Raw genomic sequence first — 26985 nt, 5'->3', positions numbered from 1 at the left:
GACCCTGGATAACGCTCTTAAAATTCAGATTAGATTAAGCTTGGAAATTTATTTAGCTTTTACATGGTATCAAATGACTTGTTTCAATGAAAGGTGATGAATAAATGCTGACAATTTAGCAACTGGCATGCTTTAGAAAGTTGTGATGGAAAAAGTTGTTCTAGTTATTTTAATTTTTTTATCCTCATGTTTAGATCCTGGATATTGCACTTTAGTGTTTGTCAATTGTTGTGCAGTGTAAAAGACACACAACTAAATTATTTAGCTTTTAAATGGTATAAAATATAACTTGATTCGATAAAACGTGAAAAATTGCACCATACATCAATTTGTACAATGGAAAATACCAATATAATAAGGAGGCACTCCCTCTCATTTGCTGTGGTGGTCTAATAACTCTCAGCCCCTGACTGGTTTCATTACCTTTGGTACTGGTAATTAACTGATGCATATTTCACAGCTGCAACAGAAAGCTAGTTTAAGCTATTTCAGAGATAGAATTTTATGCTCATGTTTTAAACCCTGAATATGGCTCTTGAAATTAAAATTAGCTTTAAGCTTGTGTAGCTTACATGAACTTTATTTAGCGTCTGAATAATACCAAATAAGTGAAGGTTTAACAGAAGATGGAGAAATGCATAAAATAGATCAACTGGTATTGGTGTTAAAGTTGTGAAGGCAATGCAGTTATTTTCAAAGATAAAATTTTCTGCTCATGTTTAGATCTCAGATACTGTTATTAAAATTTGGTTAAAATATTCTCAAATGTTGTGGAGTGTAAAAGAAAATTCTTGAGCTTTTAAATGGTATAATATATGACTTACTTCTATAAAATGTGAAACAAAGCATAAAAGCAACTTCGTACATATTTGACAGCTGCAAACAGGCCATGTTATTAATATTAGCTAAAGGCTTGTGCAGTTTACAGCCAATTTATTTTACTTTAAATAATATAGAATATGACTCGGTTTAAACAAACAATAAATGCATAAAACAGAGGCGATGAAGATATTACCCTACCCCAAATAAATGCTCCTGTCATATGTGCTCCTTGAACTTCTTACATAATTAAATCATTCTCTCTCAAAACATACAAATGATAATACTGTTTTTACTTTTGTGCTAAATGCTGAGGATACAACCTAGAGATATCACAGAATAATAAGATTAAATTGCATTTCTGGGCAGAATATCAAGGTGCATTTTTGGACAGAATATCAAGGTGCATTTTGGGGCAGAATATCAAGGTGCATGTTCTTGCATCAGATTCACAACAGGCAAGTCCCAATGTGAAAACATTATTTAATCATGTACTGCCACATGATGTTACACTGGGATTCAACACTTGGTTGCAAATAAATATGTTATATAGTTTTCTGATTTTGAATTAATGCTGTAGTGTTAAACGATTTAAGTCAAACTGTCACCTAAGATGCATACTAAAAAGGGAGCGGTATAGAATAGATACGATATATGCATGTCACATGTTCCTTATGTACATTTCACTGTCTGATGACTTATTCTTAATCTCAGTTGCCTGAAACATGTTCCTTATTTACACAACTGTTTGGGAACTTGTACTTGATCTCAGATGCATGTAACATGTTCCTTATGTACATTTAACTGTCTGGTGACTTTAGCTTAATCTAAGATGCCTGAAACATGTTCCTTATGTACATTTATCTGTCTGGGGACTTATTCTAATTTCAGATGCATGTAACATGTTCCTTATGTACATTTCACTGTCTGATGACTTTGGCTTAATCTCAGATGCCTGAAACATGTTCCTTATGTACACAACTCTTTGGGAACTTGTATTTGATCTCAGATGCATGTAATATGTTCCTTATGTACATTTAACTGTTTTGTGACTTAACTTTGATCTCAGATGCATGTAACATGTCTTTACGTACAGTTAACTGTTTGGTGGTTTGGTGATTTATACTTGATCTCAGATGCATGTAACATGTACTTTATGTACATTTAACTGTTTGGTGACTTATACTTGATTTCAAATGCATGCAACAAGTTCCTTATGTACATTTAACTGTCTGGGGACTTATTCTTAATCTCAGATGCCTGAAACATGTTCCTTATGTACACAACTGTTTGGGAACTAGTACTTGATCTCAGATGCATGTAACATGTTCCTTATGTACATTTAACTGTCTGGTGACTTAACCTTGATCTCAAATGCATGCAACAAGTTCCTTATGTGTACATTTAACTGTTTGGTATCTTAACCTCGATCTCAGATGCATGTAACATGTACTTTATGTACATTTAACTGTCTGGGGACTTAACCTTGATCTCAAATGCATGCAACAAGTTCCTTATGTACATTTAACTGTCTGGGGACTTCATCTCAGATGCATGTAACATGTTCCTTATGTGTACATTTAACTGTTTGGTATCTTAACCTCGATCTCAGATGCATGTAACATGCTCTTTATGTACATTTAACTGTTTGGTGGTTTGGTGACTTATAATTGATCTCAGATGCATGTAACATGTTCCTAATGTACATTTAACTGTTTGGTGACTTATACTTGATCTCAGATGCATGTAACATGTTCCTTATTTATATTTCACTGTCTGGTGACTTAAGCTGAATCTCAGATGCCTGAAACATGTTCCATATGTAGACAACTGTTTGGGAACTTGTACTCGATCTCTCTCAGATGTATGTAACATGTTCCTTATGTACATTTAACTGTCTGTTGACTTAACCTTGATCTCAAATGCATGCAACATGTTCCTTATGTACATTTAACTGTCTGGGGACTTATTCTTAATCTCAGATGCATGTAACATGCTCTTTATATACATTTAACTGTTTGATGACTTAACCTTGATCTCTGATGCATGCAACATGTTCCTTGTGTACATTTAACGGTTTGTTGACTTGTACTTGATCTCAGATGAATGTTACATGTTCTTTACATACAGTTAACTGTTTGGTGGTTTAGTGATTTATACTTGATCTCAGATGCATGTTGTTGTTGTTGTTGTTGTTGTGGGGTTTAACGCCATTTTTCAGCACACGCTAGGCTATACATGGCGGCCAGTATTAATGGTGGAGGAAGAACCCGGGAAAACCCCGGAAAGAACCACCAACCCACGAGAAGCTAATGGCAAGCTTTCTCACATAGCCACATTGGCTGAATCCGAGACTAGAACTGGCGCAGAGGTGAGATGGCAGTGATCCGTAACGGACAGCGCTTTAGACCAGTTGGCCACTTGGGGCCAACTCAGATGCATGTAACATGTTCCTTATGTACATTTAACTGTTTGGTGACTTATACTTGATCTCAGATGCATTTAACATGTTCCTTTATGTACATCCAACTGTTTGACAACATATACTTGATCTCATATGTGTGTAACATGTTAATCATGTACATCTGTCTGGATACATACATTTGATCTCAAATGTGTATAACATGATCTCAGATGTGTGTAATATTTTCATTCAGGGTTCCCACGCTTTTCTAAAGATAAATTTCCAAGTCATTTCCAGGGTTTTTGCAGGATGAAATTAATTTTTTCAAGGTTCATATATGACCATTACTAAATGGACTAAAAGAACATTTTAGATTATAAAACATGCATTTTTTAAATCTAAAGATGGTTCTCTTTCAAGACTACAAAACATCTAAGCCAGGAAAGATGATCATGTACAAATCCACAAAATGTATCACTTGAATGTTTTTGGACTTTATTTCTATAAATTGGCATGAAAAGTCATTTCAATGTACAAAATAAAAATTCTAACTTTATTTTGCTGACCTGCAATATGTTGTTAAGTGGGAACAACATAATCAACATAAATTAGTTTTATTTCCTTTCAAAGTTTTAGTTCTTAAGAATTCTATAGCAATACATATATGCATCTTATAGAATGGAAGCATTTCCTATTACAGTATAAAAAGACAATAAATGCAAATAATTAGAACCTTGTCTTGTAACAAAGAGAGTTCAACCTTGAATTTATCTGTGCCAATAAAATCCCAAACAAGATTTTTCAAACAACCTAATCTTCTTAAGATGATCTGGTTAAAAATCCATCATTTAAAAAACATTTTCAAAAAGGTTGATTTAAATTCTGAAAAACAAGGACTGAATTTTCTGTAAAATCAACTTGTCTTCTTGTAATTCGTTAAACCAGTCCCCAAACCTCAAACCTATATTGATAAAGGGGTCGAAATCGTTTTTTTAAATATATAATACAAGGGATGACAGTTTATCATTTGAGCTGAGATTCAACAATTTGGACAACAAACTTGGTTTAAAACGAAGTCTGTTTTCTAATCCTGGTTTCCTTAGAATATTCCCACCCCATTTTTCATATTTTGACATTTAGGGTGGGGGTGGGGTCAGGGGGTCATTGCAATTGCATATTGAAAATTTGGAATTTGCCGCCACTGTGCTGTAGCGACGCAAGGTAGTCGCTTACCACAGGACTAGAAAATTTAAACTTATGTTATATCGACTTATACCTGCATGAAATTGGTAGGAAAATGATTTATTTTCTCAGAAATGGCAAGTATTACAATTGTTATGTCTTTAATCCGCTGACAGACTAGATGAAACTACTAACCCAGTACTTGCCATTTGCATTACGAGTCACTTCACAAATCTCAAACGACGACATCGAAGTCCATTAATCATGTAATATAAACAACAAACTCCATTTTAATGTTGTCATAGAGAAATTAAATTATATTAAATGAAAGTCAGTTACTTTTTGTGAAAACCAGCAATCTGGCAAGACTGATTTATTAAGCAGAGAACACATGTCAATGTGGTAGTCAAGTGATACAACAAAACTCCAGAAGTTGTTCTCGGAATATACAAATATGGAAACTTTTGTGTTATTTTGTTTTTGTATTTTTATTACAACCAGTATTCGACTTTCATTTAATATTTTTTTAATTTTGTCTCTACAACATTTGAAAATGTGGGTTGTTAGATTTGTGTACTCATGTGACTAGCAATGCAAATCGTGAGTATCAGGTCACGTTTCATCAACATCGTAGTTTTATCTTGTCTTTCAGCAGACTAAAGTCACAACAATTTTAATACTCACTATTTCTGAGAAAATAAGTAATTTTCATATCCATTTCATCCATGTATCACTCGATCTAACAGCGTTTAAAGTTTGCTAGGCCATCCAGTAAGTGGCTATGCTCTGCCATGACCATGTTAGCATCTTGTGATGCAGGAGTGGTTTTCATACCTTCCGTGTAAAGAAAGATATGGATATTGAGCTGACTTTGAAAATAAAAGTCTACTAGACAAATCTAACCCACTGAGCATTTGGATTGACTCAGCATATATGTTTATTGCAAGCACCCAAATGATCATTACTGCACCCTCCAAATATTCTGGTTAGAACTTGATAAATTTAACTCACAATCAGTTTAGTTACAACTGAATTACAAGATTGTTTCGGGCGTCAAGGTGGCAGAAAATTCAAGGATTTTACCCTGACTTTCATTTTTGTGAAATTCAAGGACTTTCTTTTCACAGTCGGAAAAAATATATCATTTATTCAGACATTTTCCTGATTTCTCGGTAGCATGGGAATCATGTTCATTATGTACAACAAAATGTATGATGAAGTATACTCAATACCAGAATGCATACAAAATGTTCATTAAGTATATCTGTTTGATGAAGTATATTAGATATCAGTATGTGTGTAACACATTCATTATGTATATCTCATTTGTGAGGTATTCTTCATATCAGATCTTTGCCAGACCGGAACTGTTCTCTGGTGCATTTTCACTGGTACATCTGTACAAAGTGTTCTCAGCATGGCTGGTTTGTACATTATGTATAAATTCATTCAATAAATGCACATATTTATCCAGTCCACAAAGAAATTCATTGACTGTAGATTTATTACTGATGATTACCACTCAATGTATTTTAATCAGCAGTAATATTTTCAACAGACTTTAACACATTTCCTCTTTCCTCTGTTTTAGATTTGAAGTGTTTTGCAAGCTGTCTTCTTCTTCTATATCGTGAAGGTCCTGTCCTCTCCTCCTCAACCTTTATATAGCCTGCAAGTGTTAACATATGGAGGTGTCAAAGAGTGTAATATTTCTGACCAATTATTTGCAATGAATGAAACAGACAAAACTCTGGCTAGAAGACTTTCAAACTTATGAATTAGTAATATTGTGTTGTGAAGTCAACACACATTTTCCCTGTTGAGTTAAAGCATGAATAGAGCTTTAGACCAACCCTCTATTTCACAACAAATTAATACATGACAGGTAATACATTTGGCTTATATGCTAGAATCAGACAACAAGTAAATCTTAATTCATGCTCAGTTTATGTATTGCCTTTGGGGTAGTTCTAAATTTCTGTATTTGTGTGGCACAGCCAAGTCAGTTTGGACAGCAATCAACTTTAAACCAGAGCGATCACTGGCTACATGCTCATCTCTATGAAGCTTTTAGCAGCCACCACTGGCCACTGTACATTTTAATCATCATTTAGAACTCATACTAAAGTGAACCAGGCAACAAAATATTGCCCCCTTATCTAAGTAAAAAAATTTGTTTGGGGGGAGGTGGGTGATTTTTAATTGGCACCATGTACCCAATATTATGCTGACATAACATTTAACCATCCTACATACCTACGGTGAAAGGGCATAAAAAGGACATCTATTCTATAATATAAAAAATAAAGGCATTATAATAATAATAATAATAATGAGGACTTTGTATAGTGCCTAATCTTTAGAAGCTCTAAGTGCTTTACAACATTAGACAGCACCTATAACATAAGAAATATATATAATGATATGATTACAAAAAACAAACACCATGAAATCAGAAAACACAAAAAACATGCTGAAAATATTCAAGGTAGGAAACAAAATTAGGTCTTTAAGCTTATTCTTGCAGTCAAAATAAGTGAGTTTTAAGAGCACTCTTGGATGGGATAAGTTCATAACAAAAGGCTCAAGTGGGTCTGATATCACTCCCCTAGCTTATATAGTTTAACAGTTGATTATTTTAATAACAGACCTGTCTACCTATCCCATCTCAATCAGTATTCCAAAAGCAGTATGTCTGTAGTTTTCAACAGCTATCAATATGACAATGACAAAATACATAATCATCTATTTCTTTTACCAAGAAAAGAAATGTCTTTTCCTAAAACCAGTGTCACTCTACCTTTTCTAACTATATTCTTATATAGTTCACCCTCACCTGCTGCAATTTGCTGTCTGGAAACATTTTCTTTAAAGCAGTTTAATGAATCAGCTATTTTCAGCAGCAAATTTAACTTAGCTAAAAACTGACTTATCATCACTTCAACGCAGATAATGAGCATTACCTCACTGTCGGACACTGTGCTTAACAGAATGAGGACAGAGGCTTATTTATGTCTTTAATTTGGTTCTTTCCTTGTGGAATTTTCACTCAGCATATAGTGGCCGAGTGGTTTAAAGCACTCACCATTACGGATCACTGCCATCTCACCTCTGTCTCAAGTCTCAGGGTCGGCTAACGTTGGTATGTGAGAAAGCCTGCCAGTAGCTTCTCGTGGGTCAGTGGTTCTTCCTGGGGTTTTCCAGGGTTCTTCCTCCACCAATTATACTGGCCGCCACATATAGCCTATCTTGTGCTGAAAAATGGTGTTAAACCCTACAACAACAACAACACTCAACATATCTTTTTAGTTCACTTCTACCACCATGTGTTACAAAAAATCCAGTTCTCACACCACAGTGAACATAATATACTCTTTTGTTAAACTGTTTCTTAAATGGCCAAATATCTGCATGAATCTTTAGAAAATTCTGGGTAGCACATTCTTTTTTGGCTTCCTCCAATTTTCTTCTCACATGACACTGGTCCACCATTTTCAAAAACTGCCAATTGCTGCTTTTGATGCCTGCAGACAGTTTACCAATTCGTGCAGCAACCAATGAATAAGCATATCTTTGACACAGATCAAATATATAATTTTTAATGAAAAGAAATTTTAGAAGTAGAAAAAATGGTAAGTCCACTTTTGCAGATTTGGTCATTTTTCCCTGCTCTTGACTAAATGATCCACATTGAGTATTCTTTGGGCTTCATCCATCCAAAATACAGAATCCATAGGGTAGCCAGGTCAGCAATAACCATGCAGGTTTATATAGTAATAACTAAATTTTTCTTTTGTCATTACAATTTACAGCAATCTGATTGGCCAGTATAATGTATATCAATTATTTTTTAACTGCTGGTACATGATTTTATTTAATTTTTGCGAGTTTTATTCATGGATTAAATTGTACAGAATGTCTTTAGTTAGATTTGCTGACATGACTTGAGTCTGTAAAGAACATTATATTACAAAGGATCTATACATAGATGTTTATGTATGTGGTGACAATTATTAATAATAATTTTAATAATAAGACTGAATGGTACCTTTGGATTAATTTCTCATTGGGTTTTGATGATTTAAGAAGAATTCAGTATCTTCCCAATTGTTGGGCTATGTCACATGAATAGCAAGTTTGAAATGAACAGTGTGATCTGTCATGTGGGGTATATTGTGAAATAAGAGTCCTAATATTAGGAGTATATAAGAAGCGAACTGAGCAATCAGATTCATTCCGATTTTGGAGTCATTCTCATTTCTTGTGTTCCTGTTGTAAGTCTGCAGACATGTTTTATGTTGTACTTAAATATACTTTGAGAGGGAAACGTTTGTTTTGGACTGTTCAAAGGAAATCGAAAGTTTTCCTTATTTGGACTATAATATTATTCTGGAACTCTTGTGAATTATATAAAGGAGTTCTGGATGATGCCATTTTGACCAGTACATTTCTGGTTTGAAATTTATACAGAACTTTTCTCATAGAACTTTGTCAGGATTATTCTGGATTTACATCAGAATGTGAGTTCCTCTCAGTTTCAATGACATAGATGGTATTGAATAACGTATAAATCCAGTGTTTACAGAGTTTGTGTATACACTGTCATTTAAGGATGGATTGACTGTTTACTGAGTCTGTGTATACACTGTTATTTAAGGATTCATTTAAGGATGGATTGACTGTTTACAGAGTTTGTGTATACACTGTCATTTAAGGATGGATTGACTGTTTACAGAGTTTGTGTATACACTGTCATTTAAGGATTGACTGTTTAGAGAGTTTGTGTATAAACTGTTATTTAAGGATTGACTGTTTATTATCAAACAAGTTAGACTTACATATAAAATGAATGTAAACATCTTACATCTTCCAGATGATCAGAGTTATGTATTGATATCACATGGTGAGTTTTTTTTCTTCTGATTGGCTGTTTATATATCATGAGATTCACTGTTCTGTATTACTGCACCTTACTGAATGAAATTAAAAATATAATTAAATAAAGAAAACTATGAGTTTATTTAACTATTTATACTACTGAATTTCATTATAAATACTGACTGCTTATTTTTTTAAGCTGAACATAGAATAGTTTGCACCACATATTTTTGGTTTATACTTCTTGAATGTAAAAAAAGAATAAACAGCCAATCCCTAATTAAAAGAACTACCTAGGCAAACTATCTTCCAAATTCATATCAAGTCAGTTTTACTATAGACAATACAAATTCTTTTTAAAGATAAAGGCATAATTCATCTCAATAACCTCTTGCACCTAATCAAAATCATCCAAGATCTTAACAGTATAAGCCCATTTAACAAGTTTTTAAAAAATATTGGTTGTTGTTGCTGTAGGTTTAATGCCATTTTTGAGCACACGATAAGCTATATATGGCTGGCAGTATAACTGGTGGAAAAAAGAACCCGGGAGAATCCTGATAAGAATCATGACCCATGGGAAGCCACCCACAAGCTTTTTCACATACCTACATAGGCTGAGGCTGACACTGAAACCTGCAGGGAAAGAAGTGAGATAGCAGTGATCAGTAAAGGCAAGTACTTTAGACCACTCAGCACCCCCCCCACCCCACCCCCGATGAAATAGAGTCTCTAGATCAAGATAGGTAACAAGCTCAGTTAATATGTTACTAATAATTGCATATCTCACCCATTACAGAGCCTATCTACAAAAAATGATAATATATACTTATTTACCAATATGGAGAAAAATCTGATTCAAATTCGATCAAAGTCAATCAGATACATGATTACCACATTAATAATATGCATAAATTTTGCTCAGTCAAGCTCCAACTATTTAAGAAGTCTAATCAGAAATATTATTTTTAGTGTTCACAAGCTCAACCAATCAGCTGCCATGTCACATCAATAATATGATGAATTTCACTCTTAATCAGATTCAACCATGATTTTGATGACTATGGCCTGGTTATCATGTTTAGGAAAATATCCTATAAAACTTTCTTGAGTGGTATACAAAAGTATCAATCAATCTGATTTAAAATCACCTCATAAATATGAACAAAGCCTATTCATACTAAAAATCATCTCATATTCTGACAATATTAGCCTATTTATCAAGTTTCGTTAAAATTTAGTCTCTCAAGTTGTGAGAAACTTAGCCATTCTTATGCATGATTACCTAATTATTACATGTGAATCTCATTCATCACTGAAAGCATTCAAGATCTTGATGATGTAAACCCATATTCTGAAGTTTGATCAAAATCAGATCAGAAATACAGCTTCCAGAGTGGTAACAAGGTCAGCCAATCAGATGCAAGATTACCTCATTAATATAAATGGATCTCACTGAAACAGTAGAAAAAATGCTTAAATAAGCTTATATTTCAAGTTTGCTCAAAACTGGATCAGACATATGGCTTCCAGAGTGGAAAGAAGATCAGCCAATAATATGCAAGATGACCCCATTATTGTGCGTAATTTCAAACTAAGATGAAACTCACCTGTACAAGAAGGAAAGCCATTCAAGCTAGAATGCTTTCAGTTTGGTGAAATTCTAATAGCTTTTGAGATGGTGTAAAGGACATTCTATTTTTGCACTGGCTGCCATATTTACAGGCAAATTAGTACAATGGTGATTTCTGTCAAATTTGTTTTGTTAGAATTAAATTAATGGTCATGTGAGCTAAAAATGATTTAGTTAAGCAAAACGTAAAAAAATGTAAACTAAGGTACAAGTTGACAAGAACAAACCTCGATCCTCACATTCCTGTGTGTCTGGAAAGCCAATGGACCAGAAATGCTCTGGTGTCTCTGGGGGAATGTAATGAGCCCGATGACGCGAGCAGTCCTGTATCTGCTTGGTGATTTCCTCTTCCGGCAAACCTTTAGACTTGTAGTACTGAAATTTATCAAATGTGGTTGAAAACACTACCTCACAACAATTTTGGGAATTTATTTTATCTTTTACAACAAAACAACTTAAATCTGAACACTTCTCCTGTGCATAAATTTAATGTATTTAGATGTCTCTCTGAATACACCTGCCCCTGAAACAAGCAATTGATGTATTAAAGGACACAATACTACAACGCATGATCAAAGGTCATGAAAAATTTTTATTGATCAAAGGAAGCATAGTATGTGCTGGTGTAAACTGAAAGAACTATTACACACCAAAGGCCCAGTCCTAGGACAAAAACCAAAAACACAAGTAGTACAAGGTGACATGTGATTATGTGATGATGTTATATTCACTGAATTCATTAAGGCTTTCAAAAAAAAATAGTGTCCTATTTATTGACTACTTGGATGGCACCCAGGAACATAACAAAGGGTCCACAGTTGTTTAAGGAGAAGGGAAGTATGGAATCATATAAAATTAAAACATGAAGTTACATGATTGAGGGATTATTACAATATCAGATAAAAGTCAACCAAAAATGATAAGTTTTACTAAAATGTAATGTCAAAACCATAACAAAAAAGATGCCCTACTTATTGAACAAATGGCCCCACCCTGGGACAGGACCCAGGAGCAGGATTGATAAAAAGGAAAGGAAGTGTGTGATGTTACATTTCAAGCAAAAAAGGAATTCAAAAAGGGCTCACAGAGATGAAGAGACAGAAAAATATTTTGAACCAAAAAGTGTTCTGTAAGTTGAATCCACAGATGAAGCCAGGATCACAAACCAAAGGAAAGAGTGCTAAAACAATGTAGAAAGTTAATTCAGTGGGCAGAGATGCTCCCAAGATTTTATCATAAACGAGGCATTTCCTCCTTGTAAAAAATATAAGGGAGGAAGACCCTACTGAAATCAAAATCTTAAAAAAAAAATGTTTCCTCTAGGTGTATAAGCATTGATATCTTGATAGTTTCTGAGCCTAATATGTTCCCTATCTGTATATAGATATTGTTCTGTACTGAGTACCCCCTTTCAGTCTGCTGTCTGAAATGCATAGAGATAGCTTAGTCAGTTGGAACAAGTTTGAACACTGTTCTCTATATTTGTTATGTACAATTTTCCACATCTCATATGTATTATCTTTTGGATACTTCTACTTCAAAATAGATTTTTCACTTACATAAGTTTTGTTAAAATTAACTTTACTAAATTAGCAGTGCTGACTATTACGCCAAAATTATGTTTCCACAATGTCTACTTTTAGAATTTTGATAAAATAAATATCTTGATTTCCTAATTTCAGATTCTTATTTATCAGATTTAAGGTACATTTATGCTATATGATTTTGTAGCTCATGATCCTGCTAACTGTGACAAGAAATTAAACAAAAAGCACACTTTTAAATTGGACCTCTCTGGTGGCCAAAGTGGTTATAGCATCCACCTTGAGGTCGCAGGTTCTATTCCTAAGTCTTACCAAAGACTTATAAAAATGGTACAAGCATCTGCTTCATTAGGCACTCAGCATTAAGAGCTTAGTGTTAGGACTGGCTGGTCTGGTGTCAGAATAATGTGGCTGGGTGGGACATGATGCTACATATCTGAGGCATGATGCTCCAATGCTAGATATCACTATAAACTGCCACAATGCATACATTGTAGCAATATGACTGAAATTTTTTTGAAAGCTACATTAAAAATCCAAACCACACACACATTTTTAAGTTGTCTGTATTTTCATTTGGCTTGATTGTCAGCCTTTTCCCATTTAATTTTGAAATACAGCTGAAATGAGCGAGTTGACCATCATATCATCTGCTTTTGTCCATCCAGCATGTACTGCATTTAACATATATACTGGATCATGATAAAATTATTAATTTTTTCCTGTCCCAGAACTTATGGATAAACTTTTTTCACTGAGATCATATATCCCAATACTAAAGAAACAACAAATTTTACCCCACCTCCATCAATGCACATTGCAAAAAAAATGGATAAAACACTTATTTGATAATAAATTAAATGAAACTAACCTTGTATCATTATGATTTATTCCTCTTTTTTCATGATCATTGAAGAAAAAACTATATCCATTAACTCCATACTGTTGTGTGTATCGCTAATGTAAGATACACGTGACACATTGTTCATTTACGTGAACATAGAGAAACAAATTGTGTTTGGTTGTACTCAAAGGTTTGAATACGTTATCCGATTGAAAACTGGATCCAACAAAATTGCAAACGAAAGGGAAATATCAAATGACTGCTTGAAGACATCTGCCATTCATGTATGACACAGTGTTAGGTGCAAAATAACCAAGAACGTACTATACCCAGGATAACTATATGACAGTATCTCACAAATAAAAAACATTATTTGAAAATACATTCACTGTGAGTGCAAATGACAATCTTTTCATTAGCATGGGTTACAAAAAGTAGTATTAAAGCAAGTTAATGCTGTGCATACTATATACCCATAAACATCAATGCCCGTTTGTATTAATTATGACAACAGATGCCAAGCAAATAGAAGCCCCTGTGGTGAATAAACAAAACTGGCAGAAAGCAATAAACTCACTGAACTTAACAACAGGATACCAAATACAAAGGTTATTTTATTACAAAGCAAGTTGACCTTGGAAGCTGACTTTGGATTCTTTTAAGTGTGCCAATTTATTTTTTTAATACAAAGTCAGCTAACATTGGGAAGCCATCTTTGGTTCCTTTTTACTGGTATTCATGGAATTTTGAAAAATAAAATGAAACAATGGAAGAACTGTTAAAGTACATGGAAACTGATGACCCAGCATCACTCAAAAGAATTGAAGAAAATAAAATCATTTGATGAATTTGTGAAGGCCAAAAGAGAAGATGATTTCACAGACAATATGATGGATAACATGCTAGTGTACTTTGTTCTCATTCCTGGACAGTCTGTCAATAAGAAAGGGGTTAAAAGTGCGAAAATAAGCACAAATGGTGCAGATTTTAAATATAAAAATAAAAAGAAACTACTTAAGTCCTTGCAGTTTCCACTTCAGGAGATTTGTTGTCTCAAATGATAATTTTTCAAGGCATATTTTCATGCACTGAAAAGATGGATCATACATGTGCAGGAGAAGGGGTGGGTTGATGAGATGATGATGCAGTGGATTAAGAATTTGATCTCAAGTACACAGTTTTTATATTTTTTCAAATAATATTTAAGTTGGAGTGCATTTTCCGACATGTAATTTTTGAATGATTTAAAAGGTGTCCCACAACTTATGATTTGAGAAAAAAAGTGTCCCAGAACATACAGTGCACAAAAAATTACTTTAAAAATTACTTCATGGTGTTCCAACAAGTACAGTGTCCCAATAAATATGGTAAATACAGTACATCTGACTCATATTTAACACCATTTTGGGGTTGAAAAATCGCTCACTGGTATCTCCATCAACACTTTCATCACAATGATCAGCCACTAACTGCAGAGAGAAAAAGTCATCTAAAGATGAACAATGCTGGGAGCCAGCCAATTAGGTCTTTTAGATAGCCCATATTATTGCACAATTGTAAAACATCCTTGATGTAAGAAGGATCAAGCTAAGACAGACTGATTGTTATGGGGCTCAATATGCCATTCAAATTTAGTTTAAACAACCATTGATATCAAGCCGAAGAAACCAGATGTACAAACAATTATGAAAAAATACATGCTGCAACAAGGGCTGTGATATTTCTACTGGTGTGACTTGACAAGCTCCTTATGGGTGAAAGGATGAATAAAATTTATATACTGTGCAGAGTACATTTTCATATGTATGCCATGAAACTAATTTGTGAGAGTTCTCATGCATCACTGCTTTCCAAGTGTGCGAAATCATACAAATTTTGTGTGTATTATCCAAACCAATGCCGTGGGAGCATCGCTGGGTAGTCATTACTGAAACAATGATGAGAATGAAAAACTTGAATAAACGATGTGCTCCCATGGATTTCCTTCCAGTTAAATAACCCAATGACAACAGTTATGTGTGTGTGTGATTTAGATTTAGACCAGTCTTAACATTTACTTCTTAATGTTGAGTACCATGTGAGGCAGCTGCTAGTACCATTTTTAAAAGTCTTTGGTATGACTCAGTCAGGCTTTGAACTCATGACCTCCCACATCAGAGGCGGATGCTCTAACCACTTAGGACACTTAAGTGGTCAACTTGAGTGATATAACTGCATGAGCTCAGCATGTAATATTATATTCCACACAAGCAGTTAATGGTCATGGGGTTATGGTATATAAGTATTGAAAAGACTTAATGAAGCCTTGAATATAATTCCTGTTCCCATTTTAATGAGAGCTTCTGGATCCACTCAGGGGCAAAAGTGGAACTGAGAGAAGGGGGAATATTATTGTTGTTGTTGTTGTTGTTGTGGGGTTTAACGCCATTTTTCAGCACATGATAGGCTATGCATGGCGGCCAGTATTAATGGTGGAGGAAGAACCTGGGGAAAACCCCAGGAAGAACCACCGACCCACGAGAAGCTACTGACAAGCTTTCTCACATACCCACATTAGCAGAATCCTAGACTCGAACCCACGCAGACAGAGGTGAAATGGCAGTGATCCGTAACAGAGAGCGCTTTTGACCACTCGGCCACTCAGGGCCCCAGAAGGGGGAATATGTAATGACATTCTAAATATGAAATAAAGCAGGAAATGTGTTATGGAAAGGGCATTTTTAAAAATAATTTTTGATTCTCTAAGAATACCTAATCAATCATATCAACATCAGAAAATAAACTGCCTTACCTTCTGAATCCAGCCCTCCTGAAATAATGAATGATTGATCTTTTTGTCTATAAAGCATACAGATGAAGGTAACAACTTTAACATACTACCTCACCTTGCATGGGTTCAAGTCTCGGATTCGGCCAATGTGGGTATGTGAGAAAGCTTGCCAGTAGCTTCTCATGGGTCGGTGGTTCTTTCCGGGGTTTTCCTGGGTTCTTCCTCCACCATTAATACTGGCCGCCATGTATAGCCTATTGTGTGCTGAAAAATGACGTTAAACCACACAACAACAACACCAAACTACCTCCCCTTGGCAACACTAGGTGGTCAATCAGATACTGGATGTTTACCAGTTAAAGCTTCAGCCAAACCAATAAAAGAATGATTGCATTTGTGGGGATGGGTTAGAGGACTTTATACTAACTGTATCAGGTAAGTATTCTTTAAAGCAATACAATTTACAAAAAAATGCCCCGTTTTTAATTGAATCCAACTACATTAACATGAGAAGAATTGGTAAAAGGAGGAGGAAATGCATCCAATCACTACCTTAATCATCCTTTTGTGGGCAATACAACCTGTGCCTTCCTGATATAAAGGCATCACAATCAGAAAAATATGAAATTAATTACTGGTATAATAAAAGCCAAATGCTGTGGGGTGCTGTACACAGTTGTTGCCTTTCCAACAAAAGGTGAATCCTGAAAAAGCTACATCTCACATGCCTTTAACACAGGTTTGTGCTGTCCTGAATGAGACCTGATGTTCATACAGGCAGCTATCAGAGGCATATTACATTCTACTCTCATCTTTGTGACACAATACTGTGTAGACAAAAGCTGGAGAAAGTAGGCAGTGCATGCCAGCCAACCAATTTCAGTCTCAAGTTGAAAATTATGTCTGAATGCTAGACTTGTCACAATCATTTGGACTTCATATGCTGAGATCTTCAAGTGCCTGACAGAGTTCAGAATATGCTGAGATCTCCATGTGCCTGACAGAGTTCAGAATATGCTGAGATCTTCATGTGCCCAACAGAGCTCAGAATATGCTGAGATCTTCATGTGCCTGACAGAGCTCAGAATATGCTGAGATATTCATGTGCCTGACAGAGCTCAGAATATGCTGAGATCTTCATGTGCCTGACAGAGCTCAGAATATGCTGAGCAAAAAACCCACTTGAGCCAAAAAGGCAGCACTTGGGAGGTTATGTATTACTTTCCCATCTCAACAGGCAGAAACAGTCATTGTCGGGCACCACTGATGTTGTTTTCTTGTCTTAGATAGCACAACAGTGTGCAAACCAGATTCTTAGAAACTGTTCTTGGAGACAAAATCAAATTTAGTAATCAGGATGACCCAACTGTTTGATCAGAACTGGAGGTAATCTGAACAGGGCATGAAGTTGGCCTGTATGTTGAAGCAAGATAAATCAGGAAGCAAGTCTTATAAGATAACAGCTTCATCAATGCTGAAGGCAAGGGCTCTAACTGGAGTGAACTGAGCCATGTGAAGACCCAGGATAGAGTCCAGTTGGAAAGCAAGGTCAGTGAGAGGGGACTGGACAGGTTGAAAATGGAAAACAGAACAGATAGATCCTTGCTGTGCTCAATATATTCTCTCCAATCATATATGAACATACTTGGAAGAATGGAACAAAACCCTTTAATAATGGAAGTGGATAACTTCTTAAAGGAACCAACTGATAAAATGAACCTAGGAGGGTAGTGGATCACTGTCACAAAACCAGTCGAAGAGAACATGCCACTTTCCCTCATATGAATTCATAGCGGATGGCCTGCTAACTTCTCCACAACATGAGTGCTCAAACTTTTTACATCAAGCTTCATGAGAATGAGCTTGCCTGGACATGGCTCGAACACTGATGACAACAGTGCTTGTCCAGAATTCTCCTGGGCACATCTATTGCAAGATGGAGTAGATTGCTGATCTAGGATTTGTCCCATTATTGAAAGACAATCAGAATTATCCTTCAAGTCTTACCACTCTCCATTCAAATTACCCACAAGATCAGAATTGTAGTGGATGAACAGGTGATTAATAGTCCAAACATCTGGGTCCAGAAATGCAGAGATGAAGTTTGAAGCTCCATGTTGTTGCAAAATGGTACATCAACAAGAAATCCCACAGGATACAAACGAAATGAAAGACATACAGATGTAGAAACCACTCCAAATGATGTGGATGGCCTCTTTGGATAGGATTATGAGCTTGCCTAGAATACCCTAGTCTTGTATGGAGATAAGTTATTGGGTGCACTAGTTTACTGGGTGCACTAGTCAATAAACTCCCTAAAAATAAGACATAGTTCTGGTTGTTTCACCAGATAATAGTGTATCTGTGTTAAATATTGCCATGTAGAAGGAATTGTTAACTACAGTGTATGTGTTAGCTGTTGTCATGTAAAAGTGCTAACTACAGTGCATTTGATATCTATTGCCATATAATAAGTGTTAACTACAGTGTATGTGTTAGCTGTTGTCATGTAAAAGTGCTAACTACAGTGCATTTGATATCTATTGCCATATAATAAGTGTTAACTACAGTGTATGTGTTAGCTGTTGTCATGTAAAAGTGCTAACTACAGTGCATTTGATATCTACTGCCATATAATAAGTGTTAACTACAGTGTATGTGTTAGCTGTTGTCAAGTAAAATTGCTAACTACAGTACATTTGATATCTACTGCCATATAATAAGTGTTAACTACAGTGTATGTGTTAACTATTGCCATTTAATAGAAAGTGTTAAGTAAATAGTACAAGTTATCAAATGCCATAAATTAGAAGTGTTAACTACAGTGTGTCAGTGTTATCTACTGGCATGCATTATAAAGTGTTAGCTACTGTGTATCTAGGTTATCTATTGGCATGAGTCAGGAAGTGTTAACTACTGTGTATCAGTGTTATCTATTGCCATGTATTTGGAAATGCTAGCTAATATGTATCTAGGTTATCAATTGCCATGTATTAGGTGTTAGCTACTGTGTATCTGTGCTATCTTTTGCCATGAATCAGGAAGTGTTAGCTACTGTGTATTTGTATTATCTAATGCCATGTATTAGGAAGTGTTAGCTACTGTATATCTGTGTTATCTATTGCCATGTATTAGGAAGTGTTAGCTACTGTGTATCTAGGTTATCTATTGCCATGAGTCAGTAAGTGTTAACTAATGTGTATCTGTGTTATCTATTGCCATGTATTAGGAAATGTTAGCTAATATGTATCTAGGTTAACAATTGACATGTATTAGGAGGTGTTAGCTACTGTGTTGCATGTTATCCATTACCATGCATCAGGAAGTGTTTACTGTGTATCTGTGTTATCCAATGATATCGAAACAATCATTCAGAACTGTTTAGTACCTCATAACACTCTTTACAGCTATGTCCTTTCAATTTCTGTCTCTCATGTTTCTTTCTCATTACATCCACATGGGGAAAGTCGAGTCCTTTCTTGCTTGGCACTCTGTCAGAGAATAATTATATAAGTTAAAATGAAAACTTAATTTTGTGTTTGTAAAGCATATCTACCACAACTGCAGACCCAAAATGTATTTTTTAAAAATTAAAGACTTTGAGAAATTGCTATGCATTAAAGTTTGCTGTCATAGCCAAACAATGCAATCAGGTTTTTTGAACAGGACAAGGTAAGTACAATTTAATGGCTCAACTTTTAATAGTTTTTGTGCTATTGTGTTAATATTGACTCGGGAAAGACATATGGACAAACAGCAGCAAAACAATATGTTCCACCTCACGAAATGACCTAATCACAAAGCTTAATCAATGGACCAATGGGTAAAGTAACTAGATTATTACAGATGGGCTAATGGACACATGTGACACTAAATTATTTCTGAAAATTGTGGGAAAATATTTATCAACTCACAGTTAACTTTAACACAAAAATAGCAGAAATGAAGAAATATATTATTGATCGGTTCCAAAAGAACAAATTAAAATAATGAGAATTCACTATTATTGTAAAATTTCTGCATTAAATTGTATAATAATATTTAGCCATTGATAATGTAAAATGCTCTGTAGATAGTGAACAATGCTGTTGCAGTTTATAATACTTTGCCATTGATAATGTAAACTTATTTTCAATGTATAATATGCTGTCACATATAATATATGTCACAGAGGTTTAATATAAATTGCTGTTACAGCGTATAATGCCCAGCCATAGATAAATGTGAAATGATGTGTTATGGCATGTGCAGGCTGAGTATAGGAGTAAATAATGTGATAAAATTTTATATCATATTTTATGCCACTCTAACAAAAGCAAATAAATCCCACCCAGCTGATCACTGACTGACTAATTGTGGTTTGATATCAACTATAAGAGACTGTCTTGTTTAAAATTGTACCAACTGAATACTTACATAAGCACTTGTAACAAATTATTATTATTCAGAACACTACACCACAATAACACACAAAATCAAGAAGATGAATAATCCTTTTCATACTTCTGTGCTGTCAGTAAGAACTTTCTAAATGGACGATTGACCATGAAATTTTGTTTTTGGATGGGATTTCTAAACAAAGCTATAATGTAAGAGCAAAAGATTGATCACACAGTCATTTTACATGAAAAACATAGCCACATTAAAGCATCTGAGGTACATAGGTCAAGTTAATCTGGTTCCATGACCAGCTCCACTGCATCTAACAAAAAAACTCGATCAGGATCAGATCTTTACAAGCCAATATCTGAATGTCACTGCAGTGATCTTGTTTCTGTAGCTTTTGCTATTATTCTGTAAGTCTGTAAGGGTCATTTCAGTAAGACTGACATTGTAAAGTTTGGCAGGCCTGTGATTCTTCATGAGAAGCATCACTTGATGCCATGCCCAAAGTCACATTACAACTAGAATACTCTGTAGTTAAAGTATTTTTATTATATGCAAACATCAGCACACTGAAGTTTACTCAAATATCTCCAAGCTGTCTGGGAATGACTTTAACGACTTTTAAGAAGGAAGCAGATTTCAAATAGGGTTGCACAGTATACATACCAAATTATGGCACTTCTTATACAAAGGCAAAACATTATAGCATTGAAATGACACAGCTCAGGAGCATCATCTTTGCAGACCATTCTCAGAATTAAGAGACATTATTAACCAGGGAATAATGAATATGCTACAAGAGGTAAAAATCCTTAATCCTTCTTATTAAAACCTCTTAATAGACATTACCTATCAAAGCTGCCATCAAGAACATTTCTGTCTTCAATGGTATCACCTTTGTGCAGATTTGTTGGTTCTTCTTTCATCTCATCAACACCATCTATGTATATGTACAAATATTTTAATGCAGTAACCATTTCCGTCAAATATGTATTGATATATTTACCTTTGTTTTTCATTAAATGAAGCAATTATTGTATGACATCCATTAACTCCTAAAAAATGTCATCATTTTCATCACTTGATTCTCAACAGGGAAACATTACATATACATTTTTTTCTAACAGATGAAGCTAAAATAGACATACTAGTACAATGGTGTCCTTGGAAATTGCAATTTCTGTTGACAGCACAGTATTCAGTGATTTCCCTGCTGGGGAAGGGGGGACAATTGATTTCACAATATATGTCACAGAATTAGGCAAAAAAAATAACTTGGTTTTGCCTTAGAGCTATTTGACTATTTTTCGTTGTACATACGTACAACGTTATCTAGGGTGAATAAGTGTTTTTCCAGGTAAGCGACTGTATTAACATGTACCTCATCAGAAATTACTTGTGATGAGGGACATTAATAACATGATATGCAGGGGTATTTTACCCTGACTATTGCTCACTCTCCTATGAATTTAAGTAAGATCAATTTCTAAACCGACACTGGTTGTTTTGGATCACGTCAAGGAGTGTACGCTCTCCATTGTTCTCCAGCCATTGGGGTAAGTGTTAAATTTATATTTCATTTGATATGCGAAGCTTATTCAGTTTGTTATGTCTTATCGCGTAATAATGCATTTATTACAACGCAGATTTAAACTTTGAATTACAAGTCACTATTAGAGGTTAATGTATTAGCATATATCTAGAGATTTTACAGAAACTATTATTATGACCAGTTTGGTTTTATTGTAGCTGACTGTGACTACGACTAGAGCTGACCAGAGTTGACTAGAGCTGTCTAGAGCTATCTGAAGCTGTTTAGAGCTGTCTGGAATTTCCAGAGTATTTAAGGCTGCGTGCTGTCGATACGTATGTGTGTATGTACGTGTCTGAGCAACAGACGTAGACGTAGCTAATTCAAAAGGGGGTTGTATGCTGTCTGTACATGTGTATATGTATGACTGTACATGTGGATCCGTGAAGGATGCAAGCGGCTGATAAGAGTGTGGGCCAGCCCAAGGAATCGTGCAACTGTACAAGGGTCTAGAAGCATGTTTGGTTCAATTGTTGTTCCAACTGGGTGTATTTTTATGTTCATAAGATTCTTTTGAATCTTAGTTGTGTTCCAAGAGATTATGTGAATCTCTCTAATAGTTTATGACATTATTTTGAAACACATTTGAATATTATAAGATTATTTTGAATCTTAATCAGAATCCATACCCGAGATTATGTGAATCTCTCTTGTAGTGTATAATACTGTTTGAAACGTATCTGCAGTCCATGAGGTTTCTTGGATCTGTATTTCATATTAAATTCATATTTTTTGTTTATTTTCAATGTATGAATGTTTGTGTAGAGTGATTGGGTGAATCGTATGTTGAGAGTGTTAGAGAATCATTGTATTTTTACACCATATATTTTTCTTTATCAATTTATTTCATAAATTGCCATCTTTCACACATTGTGTTTGTCTTATTCATTTAGTCCAAAAACACACTCGGTTTCTATTCTGTGACAATATAAAATTTTTCTTTTCATTTGAATTAGCTAAATTAATCATTTTCTTTTATCATTATCACTTCTGGTAAAGTGTTTGTAAACAATCTCATTTTTGGTAAAAACCAAAAATAATTATGAATTTTAAGTAACTCTTTGTTCATGTCTTGATATTAAGCATTTGTCTAACCTAGCATAAAATATAACACTGAACTTTTTAAATGGAGTATTCATGTTTGCAGTCACAACCTCTTTGGCACAAATGAAAGGTTTAAAGTTTCTGTAAATAACATTTTAAAAGATGGAAACGATTTCTTGTTTTGATGTTACTTGCTGTTTACAAATTGTTTCAGTGTACTGTTATTTCCTGTTATGGGATTCTGTTTACCTAATTATTAATAATTTTCACGATAATGACATGGAATATCCAACTGAAAATTGAGATGACAACAACAGGCAATAACTAGCAAAACTGAGGAATATTTCAACCTTAAATTTGCAGGAAAAAACACCCCCAACCTTCTTTGAAAGCCCATGAGATGCATCAACCTTACAGCAGATAAATCACAGAATATGTTAACTGTCAACTGAATTACTGAGGGCAATTTTAAAACTGTTGTTTTTACCATAGATCTACATGTATACAAGGGTTCTGCAAAATGTGGTATCTCACCTGTGACCTATGCAATGATGTATTGCATTTTTCCCTGTCACCAGTGTAACCATCATAAAAGTAATACCAATGTTGCAGACATGACAATAATGGATTGATAACTGAATGAATAAATTCACAGACAATCAGCTGGATGACAACTGCCAAAAAATTAACTAATTGATAGCATGTCTGTTATTACTATTTCCATATCAAATTCTGGCTGATTGATAGCATGTCTGTTATTACTATTTCCATATCAAATTCTGGCTGATTGATAGCATGTCTGTTATTACTATTTCCATATCCAATTCTGACTGATTGATAGCATGTCTGTTATTACTATTTCCATATCAAATTCTGGCTCAGATCTCCAAGCTTCAAAAGAAAACTGATATTACTGTGCCATAATATTTAATAAGCATGCTGTCTTACCAGTGACAGCGTTTCCCTTTACCCTCATTTGCGCTTCAGAGACCAACAAATTTTTAATCTGACCCCCAGTTTTGATACCAAGGAGATTTTTGACTCTCAGTCTTGCACCCCTAGGGGATACACTGAGTGACCAGCATTATTGTGCCACAGCTATCTGCTTGCACAGGCATGAAAATCCTGACTAAGCAAATCATCAGACACTCCTTTAGGCATTCTGTAATATGCAAATCATCAGACACTCCTTTAGGCATTCTGTAATATGAAAATCATCAGACACTCCTTTAAGCATTCTTTAATATGCAAATCATCAGACACTTCTTTACGCATTCTGTAATATGCAAATCATCAGACACTTCTTTAGGCATACTGTAATATGCAAATCATCACTCACTCCTTTAGGCATTTTGTAATATGCATATCAATAAACAAAAATGTAGGCATACTGTAATATGCGAATCATCATTTACTTCTTTAGGCATAATGTAATATGCAAATCATCACACAATCCTTAAGGCATTTTGTAATAGGGAAATTGTCACACATTCATGTAGGCATTGTGTGTGTGTGTGTTTTGGACTTTTAATGCAGCTTTAACAATTGTTTAGTCATATCACTATGATGTCTGCAGTGTGGCAGTTTATAGTGATGTCTAACAGAGGCATCATGCCGCAGACATGTGGCATCATGTCCCACCCAGTCAATATATCCTCACACCAGGCCGATCATTCCTAACATTAACCTCTTAATGCTGTTCACCTAGCGAGGCAGCTGTTAGTACCATTTTTATAAGTCTTTGGTATGACTTGGCCAGAGTTCGAACCTGTGACCTCCTGCATCTGAGGAGGATGCTCGGACTACTTGGCCACCGGAGTAGTTGGAATTTTGTAATATGCTCAAGTTTCAGCTGAATAAACAATGAATGCAACAGTTATGGTTCTGAAAAACATCAACAACTTGTAATATGACTTGTAATGAGGATGTCACTGTCGCTGCCAGACAAAAATTTGTACCCATACGATATCTTTACCCATTTTTGAAGGCACATCAATATCAATCATCACATACTGACCAACCTCTATGCCATAATTCTTTCTGTCAGAGTTGGTCCAATTCTGTCGGGCTGAGTTTTTTAAAGATAAAATTATGTAAATGTTTCTTTTTAAATACTGGTAGTCATTTTTTAAATGAAGGATTGGTAACAATTCTATAAATATGAATTGCTTTCAATCTAGGATGGTTCTGTCAATTCAATAAAAATTATGTAAATGTTTCTTTTTAAGTACTGGTAGTCATTTTTTTAATGTAGGATTGATAACAATTCTATAAATATGAATTATGGCTTTCAATCTAGGATGCTTCTGTCAAAATCAAAAAAATTATGCTAAGCCATTAGCAGGTTTTTCAGAAGAAGCTATTAAAAAGTTCTTATATTTATAGTAACAGTAGCCATATTTGATGGCAAATGGAAATCATTTGTACAAATTTAAAATCCCTACATGTCAAGATGCTGTGAAATTGCTAAACTTCTAATGGGTGGTATATTGAGAAATTCAAAGGCTTTATTTTTTAGTGTTGTTAGTTATATTTAATGGTCAACTGGCATCATTTGAATAAATAAATTTGAATGTTCTTAATTCAAGAATTTTGTCCCTCAAACTTGGTCCAATTCTAAAGAACAGCATACACAAAATTCTAGTTTTTAGTGATTGAGGCCATATTTGATTATGGATCAGTATCACTTGAAAATCATCTATACCATGATGTTTTCTGCCAAATCTGGCCAAATTCTGTTGAGCTTATTTTGCTGACAAGTTGTTTTTAGTTTTTTTAAAATATTTTTTGGTAACAGTGGTCAAATCTAAAAGCAGATTGGCATCATTTGTATCAATTTTTAAAGGCCTTCAGAACAGGATAGATTATTTTAAAAATTTGGTAAAATTTCATTGTGGATTTTTAGCCATGAAAAAAGCTGTTTTTAAGTTGTTGTTTTTTTAAATCTTGTAAGTAATGGTAGCTATAAAGGGTGATGGAACGATGGCATCCATTTAAGGCCTTTATGTCAAAATACTTCTTGTAAAATCATCTGCAAAATGGTCAAGTGGTATTTTTTTTAGAAAATATTGAAAATAGCAGTTGTGAATGAAGGCTGACAACCGATGAAGGACCATATCATAAGCTCATTTAACCTTATGGACTAAAGACTGAGTAAAAGTAGCTTACTGTAACCTTATGGACTAAAGACTGAGTAAAAGTAGCTTACTGTAACCTTGTGGACTAAAGACTGAGTAAAAGTAGCTTACTGTAACCTTGTGGACTAAAGACTGAGTAAAAATAGCTTACTGTAACCTTATGGACTAAAGACTGAGTAAAAGTAGCTTACTGTAACCTTGTGGACGAAAGACTGAGTAAAAGTAGCTTACTGTAACCTTGTGGACTAAAGACTGAGTAAAAATAGCTTACTGTAACCTTATGGACTAAAGACTGAGTAAAAGTAGCTTACTGTAACCTTATGGACTAAAGACTGAGTAAAAGTAGCTTACTGTAACCTTATGGACTAAAGACTGAGTAAAAGTAGCTTACTGTAACCTTGTGGACTAAAGACAGAGTAAAAGTAGCTTACTGTAACCTTGTGGACTAAAGACAGTAAAAGTAGCTTACTGTAACCTTGTGGACTAAAGACTGAGTAAAAATAGCTTACTGTAACCTTATGGACTAAAGACTGAGTAAAAGTAGCTTACTGTAACCTTATGGACTAAAGACTGAGTAAAAGTAGCTTACTGTAACCTTGTGGACTAAAGACTGAGTAAAAGTAGCTTACTGTAACCTTGTGGACTAAAGACTGAGTAAAAATAGCTTACTGTAACCTTGTGGACTAAAGACTGAGTAAAAGTAGCTTACTGTAACCTTGTGGACTAAAGACTGAGTAAAAGTAGCTTACTGTA

At 34.7% G+C, this 26985-nt stretch overlaps 1 protein-coding gene across 1 annotated transcript in view; it reads right to left on the bottom strand.

Annotated features, from left to right (window-relative positions):
- Positions 1–3701: 3701 nt before the first annotated feature.
- Positions 3702–26985, bottom strand: part of LOC149784335 (uncharacterized) — a 107876-nt gene continuing 84592 nt past the window's right edge. The window contains exons 10-13 of the mRNA XM_089932378.1: positions 21310–21400; positions 19463–19565; positions 11144–11291; positions 3702–6074 (exon numbers count right to left, since the gene is read on the bottom strand). Coding sequence (XP_089788504.1) covers positions 5938–6074; positions 11144–11291; positions 19463–19565; positions 21310–21400 — 479 coding nt within the window. The 3' untranslated portion in view covers positions 3702–5937. The remainder of the gene's footprint in view (positions 6075–11143; positions 11292–19462; positions 19566–21309; positions 21401–26985) is intronic.

The sequence above is a fragment of the Sinohyriopsis cumingii genome, chromosome 14, assembly GCF_028554795.1.
Source record: "Sinohyriopsis cumingii isolate HCF-2022 chromosome 14, ASM2855479v2, whole genome shotgun sequence".
Classification (NCBI taxonomy): domain Eukaryota; kingdom Metazoa; phylum Mollusca; class Bivalvia; order Unionida; family Unionidae; genus Sinohyriopsis; species Sinohyriopsis cumingii.
The sequence above is the reverse complement of the archived record's forward strand: the minus strand, read 5'-3'. Positions and strand labels throughout refer to the sequence as shown.